This window comes from Empidonax traillii, unplaced genomic scaffold (genome assembly GCF_003031625.1).
Source record: "Empidonax traillii isolate 1590-97213 ecotype Southwest subspecies unplaced genomic scaffold, ASM303162v1 scaffold124:size1682992, whole genome shotgun sequence".
Classification (NCBI taxonomy): domain Eukaryota; kingdom Metazoa; phylum Chordata; class Aves; order Passeriformes; family Tyrannidae; genus Empidonax; species Empidonax traillii.
In genome coordinates, this window is record NW_020955317.1 from 1,388,502 (window position 1) to 1,403,206 (window position 14,705).

General features: G+C 48.6%; 1 protein-coding gene across 1 annotated transcript in view; it reads left to right on the plus strand.

The window, feature by feature from the left end:
* The window catches only part of TOX2 (TOX high mobility group box family member 2), a 146,019-nt gene extending 131,461 nt beyond the window's left edge, over positions 1-14,558 (plus strand). Inside the window, exons 6-9 of the mRNA XM_027883335.1 lie at positions 5,827-5,907; positions 7,369-7,776; positions 8,708-8,838; positions 14,335-14,558. Coding sequence (XP_027739136.1) covers positions 5,827-5,907; positions 7,369-7,776; positions 8,708-8,838; positions 14,335-14,371 — 657 coding nt within the window. The 3' untranslated portion in view covers positions 14,372-14,558. The remainder of the gene's footprint in view (positions 1-5,826; positions 5,908-7,368; positions 7,777-8,707; positions 8,839-14,334) is intronic.
* The last annotated feature ends 147 nt before the right edge of the window (positions 14,559-14,705 follow it).

Genomic DNA, 14,705 nt, shown 5'->3' on the forward strand with positions numbered 1-14,705 from the left:
CTAATTCCCTGGGAAGAAGGATTTTTGCCTGGCTCCGGTGGAATGCTGGCAGCCTGGTCCCAGCCCATGCCACCCTCAGCCCCCTCGTCTCCACCAGCAGTGCCATCTCTGCTCAAGAGCTGGTGACACCAGCCCTGGTGGCTGTCCTCCCACAGGGGGATTTCCTGTGAGTGGTAAGCCTGAAAACTCTCTGGAGTGTATTGAGGAGTTACTGGTGGGATTCACTCTTCTCTGCCATGTTCCTATTCCCTTTCTGAGCAACTTTCTGTTGTGAGCATTGGAAACTGGTGATGCTGGAGCATGGGATATGCTGCCAAGGTGGCATTTGCAGATGTATCTGGAACCTGCTGCTTCTGATCAGGAAATCCAGCCATAAAGTCAAAGCATTGGGTCGGTGTTTTCCCTTAAACCCTGGAAAATCAGGGCAGAGGAATCAAGGAACTCCAGAGCAACCTGCTGAGTGAACCCCAGGCTAACCCAGGTTTTCCCATCCAAAATGAGCACAAGTTGGATAAAACCAACATTTCCAGTTGAGTTTATGAGTCTGGGGGCTCACTGGGGACACAAAGGTACCGGGGACAGCATTAGCCCTGCCTCACCAGGACCAGTTCAGTAATGCCAGGTCGCTCGGTGGCCAAATGCGTGTGGGATTTTCCCAAACAAATGCACAGCCTAGAGAACTACACAGCTCCAGGGGTAAAGTCACACTCCAGGGGTAAATTAGCCAGCAGAAAAATTGCTCACTCGGCAGAAAATAATAGATCACCCATTTAATCAGATCCATCTGCTCACTGAACCTGTTACCTCACCTGGTGACAGGACACTGCAGGTATCTGTGGTGGGACAGAGGCATCTCAGGCCAAAAGTAAAGCTCTTTTATGGAAGAGCCATCACAGGGGAGAGATCCCATGGGAATGGAAAGCAGCAGGTGCTGCAAACCGGCCAATTCCAGCACTGGAGTCAGTGCTGGAGCCACCATGAGTTGCAGATTCCTCCTGCAACCCCGAAGCCCTGGCAGTGAGGGGCTGCTGAAGGGTCCAAGCAGTCACTCTGGCCTGAAAGGAGCTTTCAGCATCTTCTGAGCATCAAGGACAGCTGGAGAAGCACCAATCCCAAACAAGGTTTCAAGAGGGTTGTGATGGAGAGCGGGATAATGACAGGGAGGATGTGAAGGGTCAGATCTCCTAACAGCAGCTCCAAGAGCCTGACTTCTCTTCTTGGAGAGCAAGATCAGAAGCGTGGAAAGATGAGTGTTGTGTGTTTTTCATTGGAGGTTAGGGGTTGGATCTGTCAGCCTCCTCCTCTGCTTGCTTCAGAATCTTCCAGGGGCTGTCCTGGGAACACTCTTGGTGCCCTCACATGGAGTGATGGATGACTTACACCCTGGTGGCACCGTGAAGTCAAGGCAGGGGGAAGCAGGAATCTTTCAGGTTACTTTAATGACTGGTGGTTGCTGCTTGATTACAGGTCCACCCATTCATTGTCCAGAGGGCTGCTTCACAACACCGTGTCTCCACCAGGATAACAGGGAAGCTCTCCTGAAACCGTGCAAATAGTTCCCATAGCCAGGGCCTTTCCAGGGGCTGTGACTGACCCTGCTCGTGACTTTCGAGTCATCTTGTGAATAAGCCATAAGTTATGGTGATCCCGAGACATATCTTGCAGGAAAGTGTGTAATAGTGACAAGAAAAAACCTCCAGATTTACAAGCAGAATAAAACCCAAATTTATACATTTGGGGGAAAAAAAAAAATCCAGTCATGGAATCATAGAAAGGAGAGCAAGGAGGGACTTAAGAGGTCAACCAGACCATACTGCTGCCTGAAGTCAGGATCATCTCTACTTAAGCCATTCCTGATGGATGTGTGCCTAATCTGTTCTTAAACCCTCAGTGGTGGAGATTACACATCTCCCCAGGCAATCTCTTCCCGTGCTTAATTATCCTTACTTTCCAGTGCTTAGCCAACATTTCCCTTGTTACAATTTAAGCCTATTGCCTCTTTTCCTGGATGGACAGGATCACTTGGTGCCTCCTTTGCTGCGCTGTGTTCGGAGATGTGGCTACTCTTGGTCTTCCCTCCCAGCTTTCCTCCTGGAGACCTCTCCTGCCCTTCCCATCTCCTCTCTCCTGATGGCCTACCTCTTTTTTTGGAATAAACTCCACCTAGGATTGAAGCAGAGACCTTTCCTCTTGGGATCAGCGCACCCCTTGATGTTTTGGGGGAAGTAGGGGGGGAGAGTTTTGAGTTCTTTCCATCCTTCCCCTGGCTTGGGAAGCAGCGTTCCTGCTGAAGCAGGCGGGCTGGGACGCAGGGGTTACCGATAACAGCTCTGGCTGTCACTCAGAGCCTGCGTGACACGGAGCCGTTCGTGGGCGTCAGCGGGGTTTGGAATAATTGTCTTCTCTAATTAACTGGTTATCAAACAAGAACATTTCATTACGCTACAATTACTGGCTGCTTTGCTGAGACACAGAGGTGTCAGGATTACGATCCCAACATATGCTTCTTACAGCTCTGATTTTTTTGTTTTCATAATCACTAACCATTTTTGCTTCCTCCCCACCCCCCCCCTTTCCCCAACCCACCCACTCACTTAATGACTAATGAATCCTCCTGCTAATGAATAGGGAAAATAAATCAGTGGGCATGGCAGGTTAGAAAGAAAAACATGCAAAATGTTTTGAGGATCTTTAAATCTGATAAATTACTTTGAAATTAAAATCCCTGGGAGAAAATGGGATTTAATTAGAAAGTAACGTGGTTTTGTCAATGTTTAAATTAAAATTTTAAAGGTTATAAATGAGGCACTAGAACTGCCTTTACACAGAGGATTCGTGAGAAGTTTTGTTCGGATCTGCTCTTCCCACGTCAGCGTGGCAATTCCCCAGGGACAGGCAGCTGAGTGTCCTTGGTGGAGCCCTGTGTGGGTGCAGAAACTCCACATGGTGAGGGCAGGACTGCAGAATTCTCATCAGGAGACCTTTAGGGATGGTTCTTTACAGTGAGGGTGGGGAGGTCCTGGCACAGGTTGCCCAGAGAAGCTGTGGCTGCCCCATCCCTGGAAGTGTCCCAGGCCAGGTTGGACGGGGCTTGGAGCAGCCTGGGATGGAGGAAGGTGTCCCTGCCCATGGCAGGGGAGTGAAACTAGGTGGTCTTTAATGTCCCAAAATCATTCCATTCCAAACCCAAACCATTCTGTGATTTTATGATTAAAAATCAGATAATCCACCAGGAACCTTCCAGAGGGAAGGAGGGAGCTCGAGGGATTATCAGGAGAAAGCACAACCTGGGCTATCCCTGTGACCCTTCTGGGTAGCCCTGCTCGTGACCAGGCTTGAGCCAGGGCTATCCCAGCAAACTTGGAGGCTCCTGCTTGGAGCAATCCCCTGTTCCCTTCAGGAGGATGTGCCATTTGGCTGCCCTTTCCCAGTCTTGCTGCACCAGACACCACCTGGCAGCACATCCCAATACAAGGGAGGTCCAGTTCCCCCTCACACCTTAAAAAAAGACAAGACCAGCTGAAAAAGTGTCCAAAAAATAAAAGGGTTTAGCAGATAAAGCAAGTGGTGGGGATGAAGATAGGCAAAGAATTTACTGGTTATTAATTTCTTTGCATTTGGGTTTAGGAAGTCTGATTTGCCTGCCCTCTCACTGTCCAGAAATTGCAGGTTTTTCTCCAGGCAAGTCTTCCTGATAATTGGATTTGGCTCTGTGTAGCTGTGAATACTTTGATTTCTGATCATCTCAGAAAAAAAGGCAAGGCAAGGCAAGGAAGGGAAAGGATTCTGTTGTATTTTGATATTACAGACTTTTAAAAAAAATTAAATATGCTTTCAATACATCAGCACCCAGCTGGGGCCACTGTTCATATTTCATTTCTGTGCTGGGTACCAAATTTAAGAGCTGGGTACCACATTTAAGAACATCCAGCAGCAGAGCTGGTGGATACAGGACATGCTGTCCTGGTGGCACTGGTGCTGCTGCTACAGGCACAAACCTGGTCTAGTGGAAGATGTCCCTGCCCATGGCAGGGGGGCAGAACTGGATGAGCTTTAAGGTCTCTTCCAACTCAAGTCATTCTGGGATTCTGTAATAAAAGATGTGAAGATTGTAGAGAGAGAGGTAATAGCTTTTATTAAGGGAACTGATACAGTTTGAAGAAATAGTTGCTTTTCACAGGCAAACTCTTCTTCAGGCTGACATTTTGAAATGTAATTTTGTTCTGAATGGAGCAAATATAGTATTTCCTGAATACCATAAAGCCAAAGACAAACTTAGGGAAACGCTCCATTTCAGAAAATTACCGTCTGAGACCTCCAGTGTGTCGAGTCAAAATGTTTCATTACAGGAGTCGCTGTGATTTAGCAATGAAAATAAGGCTTTCCAATCCTTTTTTAATAGAATTTGTCTGTACTGATGTTAAATTCAGGTAACTGGATAGTTTAACTGCTAGAGGTTATTTTCCCTTCCGAGGTCGGTGTTGGGAGGGAGTCTGGGGTGCTGCCAAGGAGCTAAATCATAGAACCTTAGGACTGTTTTGGTTGGAAAAGACCTTTGGGATCATCCAGACCGACCATTCCCCCAGCACTGCCAAGGCCACCACTAAGCCATGTCCCCAGGTGTCACATCCATCTGGCTTTTAAACACTTCCAAGGATGGTGACTCCACCACTCCCCTGGGCAGCCTGTGCTGGGGCTGGACAACACTTTCTCTGAAGAAATTTTCCCTAATATCAGGTCTAAATCATCCTGGACAGAGATGTGCCTGTGAAACTTCAGCCTCTCAGTTGCTGAAAGCTCTCATTGGTTTTGAAACCAAATTAAATGTATGCAAATCTGTTCTAATTGAAATCAACTTTCAGTGCACTGCTTGAGGAGGGGTTTGAGTTTCCAGTGAGGAAGAGGGTGGGTATTTTTCTTGGGAGTTTCTGCCTTTATCCTGAAGTTTTTATTCCATTTTAAAATATTCTTCCCACTCAGTTTAATCTGTGTAGCCCCACAAGGACAGGCTGGATCTCACCATTATTTTACTGGAGGTCCTCCATCTCCATATGTGAAGGACCAAGGTCTGTGCAGAAAGGGGACCAGCACACCAGCACATCTCTCATTATGGGGAGAGATGGAAGAATAACCAACAATTCACTCTTACAAAGCTTTATTGTGTTTTTTTTTTCCTTAGAGAAGTAAACTCTCCTGATACTTGCTGTTTCCCACAAGCCCCAGCTCAACAAGTCTTAAGATTAGCCAAAAATCTCAGCTTTTATATGATGAGAAAACAGTTCCCCACTGTCCAACCTGCAGAGAAGAGCTGGAGTTTTGAGCTCTTAAAGGCTTAATGATGGGATAGCCAAGAAAGCAAATGGATAGTTTAGGATTTCTGGATGTCTCACCTGTTTTTAAGCTAGTCATCATCATAGAGTCATAGAAGGGTTTGAGTTGAGTTGACCTTAAAGATAGTCCTATCATTTGAGGATTTGGGCTTTTGTCTTGCTCTTCCAAGACCCTGGATCGTTCTTTGTTTTTGTTCCTCTTGGGAAGTGGTTTCACTGATTTCACCTTGTAAAATCAAGCTGTGTCTCTGAGAGCAGACATGTATAAATTCCTGTCTAGGCACATAGACTACTCTGACCTGTGATTTCTCCCAGAATCCCAACGAGATCCACTCCAGGGGCTTTGTGTTCTTGGTTTGGGGTAAATTCCTGTCTATGAGTTTTTCATACACATGGCCCCAGTGGAGGGGATCCCACTGAGCAAGCAGGATGCAGCCAAGCCCAGCATCACCCTATTTTGCTTTGTTAATTATTTTCCATTCCCTGGTCCTTTCAGGCATACAAGAGGAAAACAGAAGCTGCGAAGAAGGAGTACCTGAAAGCTCTGGCCGCGTACCGGGCCAGCCTCGTCTCCAAGGTACCTTGCTGCTGTGGGACAGGGCAGTGCTGGGAGTTGCAACTCCCAGGAACCTCCTGGAAGGAGCAAATTTCTAGGAAATACCACGTAATTGTGATATCAGAACCGATATCAGCTCTGGCACCTTCCCCAGTCTTTAGCGCCCTGCAACAAAACCCCACTTTGGGTTGGTTTCATCAGCAGGGGAGGGGTGTCCGTGCACAGGGTGTTGTCCCTATTGCCTGTCCCCACCACCAGCAGCTGTTCCTCACCCAGCTCTTGGGATGTGAGTGCAGCAAACAGGGGCAGGAGGGCGAGGCTCACCGTGGGTGCCACGGGGCACTGGCCCAGGGGAGGACGGGCTCACTGGCCAGCACTGGTACCAGCATCCTGCTGCACCCTGCTCCAGGCACTTGGGCTGTCCTGGCTGCTCAGGGCCTGCACACCCCAGGTCCTGCACACTCAGCCTAGAGCAGATTTTTGCTGCCTGTGAATTTGGGGTGGCTCCTGTGGAGGTGGCAGGTTTGCTGGCTCAGGGGTAATGCTGCCCTTGGGTTGTGAGTAAATGCATCAGGTTGGTTTTTCTCAAAGCTTCTCCTTTGTACTACACCACATCCTCAGCACTTAATCATCACGTTCAACTGGCATGGGAAATAATGTGATGTCCCAAATCAACCATCATCTGCGGGATCCGTGTGATGGTGGTGAGCTGAAAAGCCTCAAAGTCCCTGTGCTGTCAACTTGTAAACAGAAGAGCAGCCAGGACAGAAAAAAGGAATGGGAAAGACTTTTGGGAGTTTGAAAACTCTTCTTGGACCTTCTGGAAACGTGTTAGGGTCCTGCCTTGGCCGTGCCTCGCAGCAATGTGGGGCAAGAGGCACGGAAGGTGTGTGCTCCGTGGCTTCATTTTTTTCCAGTTTCTCCAATGACCAATTCTCTGCAGAAGGGCAACTTTGTTTTTGAGTAAAGCAGCACAGTGTGATCCTGGCTGATGGGTGAGAAAGGATCTGGAGTATCATTACAGAGCCCATCACAGGACAAAAGCCTCATTGTCCAACCCAGAAAATTTCCCCTTGTTCTTCCCTTTCTCCTGCTGAAATGAGGACACCGTTGTCCAGTGCATTATAGACACGCCAGGGCTGCAAGAGGGCACAGGAGGAGGAAAGCAGAGGTTTTATAGACCCATTTCTTCTCCACTGGAAGTAAAATGTGGTCACCCACCTCTGTGGACTGAAGCAGTGAGCTTCTTCACTGGTTATTTCCCTCGGGTGCTCCAGGCTCTGCCAGAGGTGTGGTTGAGTTACTGGACCTCAGTTTTCCGGATAAGGATGCTGCTCCCAGCCTGTGGACACCCAGCTGCTAGAGGGGTGGGAGTTCATGTGCAGGCTGGTGGGGTGTGGGCAGCTCGGTTGGGCAGACGGACATCTCGGGACATGTTTGCTCTTTTCCTCCCTCATCGTCTTCCATTCTCTTTTCCCACAGAGCTCTGCCGACCAGGGGGAGACGAAAAGTGCCCAGAGCAACCCACCTTCCAAAATGATCCCCCCCAAGCAGCCCATGTACCCGATGCCTCCGCAGGCTTCCTCACCCTACCCCGGCCTGGGCTCCTTCCTGTCCCCGTCGGACCTGCAGAACTACCGTGGCCACCCCCACCCCGGGCTGTCCCGGCCCCTCAGCTCCAAGCCCATGCTGCCCAGCATCAGTGCCTCCCCCCCGCCCTCCTTCCAGATCAGCCCCCCGCTCCACCAGCAGCTGTCCTTGCACCACCCGCAGAGCTCCCTCCTCAGCCAGCCCCTCAGCATGCAGCAGGTCCCCCAGCAGCCCCTCCTGTCCCCCCCCATGGCACTACAGGTACAGCCCCCCATGAACGCCTCGCCTCCCGGGCAGCAGGTGGGTGCTGGGTCCGGCGGGTTCGGGGCGGTTTGGGGGTCTCGGTGTTGATGTTGTGCCCAAGGGAGTCGTGGAGCACGTCCAGGGAAGGGAACGGAGATGGGGAGGGGGGTGGAGAACAGGGAAGGGCTGAGGGAGCTGGTGGGGGGGGCTCAGCCTGGAGAAAAGGAGGCTCAGGGGGGATCTTCTGGCTTTCTGCAACTCCCTGAGAGGAGCGGGGAGCTGGGGGGGCACTGGCCTGTGCTCCCAAGCAACCCAAGCAGTAGGACAAGTGGAAACAGCCTCAGGTTGCACCAGGGGAGGGTTAGGTTGGATATTGGGAAAGATTTCTTCATTGAAAGGGTGATCACTGGAACAGCTGCCCAGAGAAGTGGTGGAATCACCGTCCCTAGAAGTGCTCAGAAAATGTGCAAATATGGCACTTGGGGACACGTTTTAATGGTGGCCTTGGCAGTGCTGGGTTAATGGATGGTCTCAGTGATCTTGGAGGTCTTTTCCAACCTTAGTAATTCTATGATTCTGTGACTCCTCCAGCACAGGGGTTGAGCTTTAGCTCTGCACAACCAGAAGTGGTTTCTATGATTTGGTGGTAGCTTGTGTCCAGAAAAGAGCATAAAAGGGGATCCTCACAGTCACTTTAATTGGTGTAGTTGTTGCTGCTGAGGGCAGCATTCTGTGAAACTTCACTCCACATAAATTTGTGAATAAAACATTTAAATTAAAAAAAAAAAAAATTGTTGCTGCATTGACATCTGTTTGCAAGAAGTCACAGGTCCCACCATGGTGGTTTGGGGGTCCTGGGCTTGGACTGGGGCTCCCCCTGCACATTTTAGGGACAGTGCACATAAATGTGTTTATGCACTGCTGTTAGATCTGCTGTTCTCCTGCTGTGGATGCTCCTGTAACCCTCCCTCTCCTTCCCACCCTGCAGGACTTCTCCCATATTTCGTCTGAGTTTCAGAACAGTGTTGGACCCCGTTCGCCTGGCGCATCAAACCCTCCAGGAAGCACTGAGTGGGACAGCGACTACCCCAGCAGAGAGTGTGGGGTCAACCACTGCAGGCCAGTAGACAAAACAGCCCACTGCTAATGCAGTTCCTGTGATCTGAGCTGTGGCAGTGGACAACAGCTGGGAACCTGCCCTAAAATGTACAGCAAGAGGGTAGGCCAGTTACGGTCAGGGAAGTTCAAGGCTTCCTTGCCTCTGTAGGCTCACCTGGAAGCAGGCAGCTTAAAAACCATGGATAAATTCTTTACTGGACATGAAGAGATTTCTTTTTTTTTTTATTATTATTTTCATCCAATGAGTAGCAGAGGGGTTGGGCACATTTCCTTCTAGAGCAGACCAGGGAAGCCCAGTCTCCCAAACAGGGTCCCTGGAGGTTTGAAGGTGGCCCTGCCCATATGTCCAGGGGGACCTCATTGCAGCTTTCCAGTATTTAAAGGGGGCTTACAGAAAAGAGGGAGAACAACTTTTTAAATGACTAGATAGTGATAGGACATGGGGCAACAGCTTTAAACTAAAAAAGGAGAGATTTAGATTGGATATAGGGAAGAAATCCTTCCCTGTGAGGGTGGGGAGGCCCTGGCACAGGGTGCCCAGAGAAGCTGCAGCTGCCCCATCCCTGGAAGTGTCCAAAGCCAGGTTGGATGGGGCTTGGAGCAACCTGGGCTAGTGGAAGGTGTCCCTGGCCATGGCAGGGGGTGGAATGAGATGAGATGAGATTTAAAAGTCCCTTCCAACCCCAACCATTCTGTGCTTCCGTGTTTAGCAACGTCTGTCTGTTCCTAAAGCGATTGCTCTTATCCCTGAGGCCACAACCTCCCATAATTGTCTCTACCAGCCGGTCCACAGACACCTGCACAGATCCTCTCCCTTATGCCCTACAAGCTCTGGCATGAATGTGCCAGCATGAAGGTTCCTTCAGTGTGGCAGTAGATTCCTCAATAAATAAAAACCTCGGGATGGTCCTTAAGCTGGGGAACAGGGAGGGTGTGGAAGCCATTTCCAACCACTGCCTAATCCACTGCTCTTGGCTCAGCTTTAATAGTTTGGAGATTCTATTGTGCTCTGTGAAGCAGGCCTGAGGTTTGCAGGGGGAGCAGGTTGAGAAGGAGGCCGGGTACCTTTGGAGTATTGTTTGATTCACTAGAAGTACTGGAACATGGTGCTTTCAGAGGAGATAATAGCCAGCTCCCAGGCTTTTCAGAGCACAGCTCCTGTCTGTGCCAGCAGAGCACTTACAATTGCCAGGCTGTACAGACTGTACAGACATTTATTTCTTTCAGGAAGATAAATAACTGGCTGATCCATTAGAATATCTCTGCTGTCTGCCTGCCCGAGGGGGCTCAGCGACGTGGGCTCTGACAGTGACCTTTGCGTGGTCCTTCCTGAAGCCTCTGCAGACAACCTGAAAGAAGGAACATGTTCAGGGCCTGGTCATCAAGTCACTTTTAATGTTGTTGGCAAAATGCTAAAGGTGCTTGGTGGGGTGTGGATCTCAATTTCCAGAGGTGCTGAGCAGCTCCCACAGAAATGAGCCCCCCCTAGAGATAAACATCATTTCTTAGGGAAACACTTGATTCCCTCTGCAAATCCCACTGCCTGGGCCCCATGCAGAGAGCCCAGCGTGCTCTAGAAATGGGTGTAATGTTCCCATAGCAGTAAGGACTGAGTTTTGTTGTGCTGAAACAAACCCTGTGACATCTGGCTGGAGTGCTGCATTGTAAGCAGAGGGCCCATGCAATTCATGATCAAAGCTCATGCATTTCATGCCTTTGTCACAGCAGAAATATCAAATTTCATGGGTTTATCGCAGCTTCCTGGAAAAGAAAAATCATTCTAAACCCAAACAGATTATGCAGAGACTTCCAGATAATTATTAGAGTAGATTACACCAAGGAATTCAGATGGATATAGATCAGTACTGCAGAGAGTGCTTAGTGCACTGAAAAATGTCATACTGGCTGTTAAGGATACCCCATCCCTGGAAGTGTCCAAGGACAGGTTGGACAGGGCTTGGAGCAACCTGGTCTGGTGGAAGGTGTCCCTGCCCATGGCAGGGAGGTGAAACAAGATGAGCTTTGAGGTCCCTTCCAACCCAAACCGTTCTATGATTCAATGACTTCCCTTCTGTGATGCTTTCTCTGACGTACTTTGCAGCAGTTTGTACCCAACGTTCAGAGTTTCCCTTGGGCTCCTCAGGGGCACCTTGGCATGAGCTGGGTGGGTCCAGCCATCAACAGGACCTGGGCACAGCAGTGATGAAGGGAAGGCAGGTTCTGGCTGGGTTTGATCTGTCAGTGCTGTTTTAGGTACAGTGGGGTAGTCTCTGGGTCATGTAATTGCCCATTTCAACCTCGAAAGTGCCTTCAGCCTCATTGCAGTTAAAGCAGCAAAATGCTGGCTGGAAAGAAAAGGAATCATTCACTGATGGGATGTGACTGAGCTGTAGAGTCCTGGATTCCTGAAAGAGAGGATGGTCCCACCCTCCCCAGCACACAGACAGTCCTGCTCTCTGGGTTATGATTTTTATTTCATGTCTAACCTCGATATTTCTGTAGCTTCCAACGTGTGTTGGCACTGGGTTAGCTGGGGTAAAAACCTCCCCAGTCCTCATTTTCTTTTGTGTTTGTCACCCAGACAACTTCTGGAAAACTGACAAGGTTGTCTTTCTCTCCGTCCTTCTTCATTAATAAGGGAACTGCTGTAGGGATTTTTGTTTCCCAGCCTATCTGTGCTAGTTAAAATGCCATTAAATGACACTTCTTCCCACATGCCCCTCAGATTCTGGGATCCTATGAGCAGACACTCCTTAATTCATAACTCAGCCATGTTAGAGAGAGAGAGACTTTTAAATGTTTGTTATCTCCTACTTTCCCCATTCTTAATGACTTTTTCCTTACTGACTTCCATCCAATTCTCCTGGCTCTTTCTGGGCTGAAGCCCAAGCTGTCCTAGATTGTGAGCAAAGACATGGGTAGCATTTCTCAGCTCCTGCTTGGTGTGTGACTGTCACTTCCCACAAGTAACTGCAGCATACAATTTTATTGCTTTTTTGCCATCATATCACAAACTCCTTTCATAGTCCCCTGTCTCCCTCACCTGACAGCCTGATTCTGGCACTTGCTCTTTCCCAGGCACTGAATTCCTCTGTTTTGCAGTGACTTTCTCCAAAGGGAACTGGCTCACCTCTGTTGGAAGTGCAGCTTGGTTTACAATCACATGCAAATCTTTCTGGATTCCTTAATTTAACCTTATTTCCTTGAAGCACCTCACTTATTTTTTCTGTCTTGTTTTCTGATTACAACTCTTTTCACCCCTTCAGTGGCTGGGTCCCTTCCATCCTAGGACATTCTGTGATTCTATGATTTACCTTTTTCTCCTCACATTGAGGCATTTTTGGTAAAAGCACTGAACTGGATTCATCTTTTCTTGTCCTTCCTCTCACTTGCAAGGCACAGATTAGGGGTTTTTTGTGTATCATCCTTCAACTTTTCTCCACTCTTCCCACTCTCCTTTGGACTAAAAGACAGAACACTCTCCATTATGCCTTGTCCAGACACAAAAAAAACATGTACAGCCACTCCATCCAGACATTTATAACCTCCCTAATTCCTGCTAATGACAAAGTGATCCTCTCCAAATGGGGGAATTTTCCAAACCAGAAGCTAAATGAGCAAACACTATAAAAAGGCAAGGATAACCCATCACAACTGCACTTAGTTTGAATTCAATTATTTATGTTAATACTTTGTAATGAACTGGGAAATGTTCTGTAGCATGTTTTGTAAAATTAATGAAGTTTTAGTACTGGAATACCTTGCTGCTGCTCAGTGGCATTAAATCTTTGCTGAGTGCAGTAGGGAAGACTCTGCATTTTAAATGCAGATTATAAAATGTGGAGATTAGCAAAGGGCGGGCTCTTCGCTGTCACAAGGCAGCTCTATCAACAACAGCACTGCCTTGCTGTCTGTCCCTTCCTTATTATTCCACTCACCAGCACACCCACACCAGAATTTCCCAAGGCTTTGCAATGTTCTTCATCACTTTTTAAGGCCAAGATGCCCTTATGGAGCCAGTGATGTTTCCCTCACGAATGTGTAGGCAATAAACCCCCTTAAAATGCCTGGATTTCACAGCAAAACCCACTTAGGATGTCAGCCAGGGGAGAGGGGTGTCAGTCACTCTTCTCCCTGCTATTCCATGAAAAAAAGATAATCTGGTCTCCCTTGTAGGACACTGCTGATGGCAAATTGAAGTTGGCCAGGGGGTTGAAATGCCACAGGCAGGGAAGGGAGCAGTGATGCCTCTCTGCACCCACCTTGGTGTCCCCAAGAGGGCTGTCTCAGTGCTGTGAGCTGATTGCCCCCTCCAGAACACACCTGGATCTCTTGACATCAAAACCATGGGGTCAGTAATGTGATACATTCACGACCTGCTGCGCCAGGGGCGTGCAGAGCACACAGCCTGGCTGCTGTCCCAGCAGCCCTCCTCTGCAGCCTCCTTGGATTCCTTGTTCCTCCTGCTGTCTTCTTCAGACCAGCTAATCCTGCTCTCTCAAAGATTTATTTCCCCTCACTTCTTGATTATTAATTTTTTTTGAATTTTTTGTATTTGGGGGAGAAAGGCTTCGAGCAGATGGTGTCTCCTGCTCCTGTGCTCTTAAGCTCTGAAACAGATGTAAATCCTCCTCACACTCATCTTCAGGCATAAGCCCCTCAGTCACATTTTTGGGACCCTCTACTCCTTACATAGTGTCAGGATGACATATTTTATCCAAATTCAGGTGTGTGCTTTCTAAAGCTCTGTGGCTCAGCCCAAGGGCAGCATGTGATGAAGGAGGGGATGGTGGCCCAGGGGCTGATCCCTGGCACAGCACTCCAGTATCTTGCTGGTGTGATCTGCAGGGACATCCTGCCCCGCAGCCCCAGCAGGAGTTAAAATTGAGCCACAGGAAGGAATTTATGTCGTAGTCCTTATTGTTGAAATTCAGGGATAAATAAAATTGCACCAGGCTGTTATCCTTACTCTTAGTGGGGACCTTTTTGCTCTCTACAACTACCTGAGAGGAGGGTGAAGACAAGGGGATGTTGTTCTCTTCTCCCAAGTGATGGTACAAGAGGAGACAGCCTCTTGTGTTGCACCAGGGGGGGTTTAAATTGGATATCAGGGAAAATTTCTTCACTGAAAGGAAGGTCAAGCATTGGAAGGGGCTGCCCAGGGCAGTGGTGGAGTCACCATCCCTGGAAGGATTTAAAAGCTGTGTAGATGTGGCACTTGGGGACACGGTTTAGAGGTGGCCTTGGCAGTGCTGGGGAATGGTGGGACTCGATGATCTGAGAGGGCTTTCCCAACCTCAGCAATTCTGTGACTTTTACGTGCCTCTGCCTCGCCCCCCTCTCTGTACAAACCCCTTCATGTTTTCATTGCAGAGCACCGATAATAATGAATAAATCCCTGGCGCGTGCCAGCTCTCCCGCTGCCGATCCCAGCTCCTCCAGACAGACCTCTCTGCTTTGCCCCGTCTCACCTCGTGCCTCTCGTTTCTCTTACAGCATGCTGCCAAGGGACAAGGCACTCTACCTCACCTAAGGTTCACCACCCCTTTTTTGGAGGAGGCTCAGACGAAGGACACTTGAGAGGGGTCTATCCCACGGACCACCCCGGGGAGGCACGAGCAAGTCGTACGGGTGGGAGAGCTGCCACTTTGCAACCTCGTCGCTGGCTTCGTTCCCAGGCTCTAAGAGCAGTTTGTTGGGTTGTTTTGTTTTTGTTTTTGTTTTTTCCTTTTCCTTATTTTGGAACTCTAAAAGTCTACTACTTTTCCGTGCAAGCCCAAAAAAAAAAAAAAAAAAAAAAAAAAAAAAAAAAAAAAAAAAAAAAAAAAAAAAAAAAAAAAAAAAAAAAAAAAAAAAAAAAAAAAAAA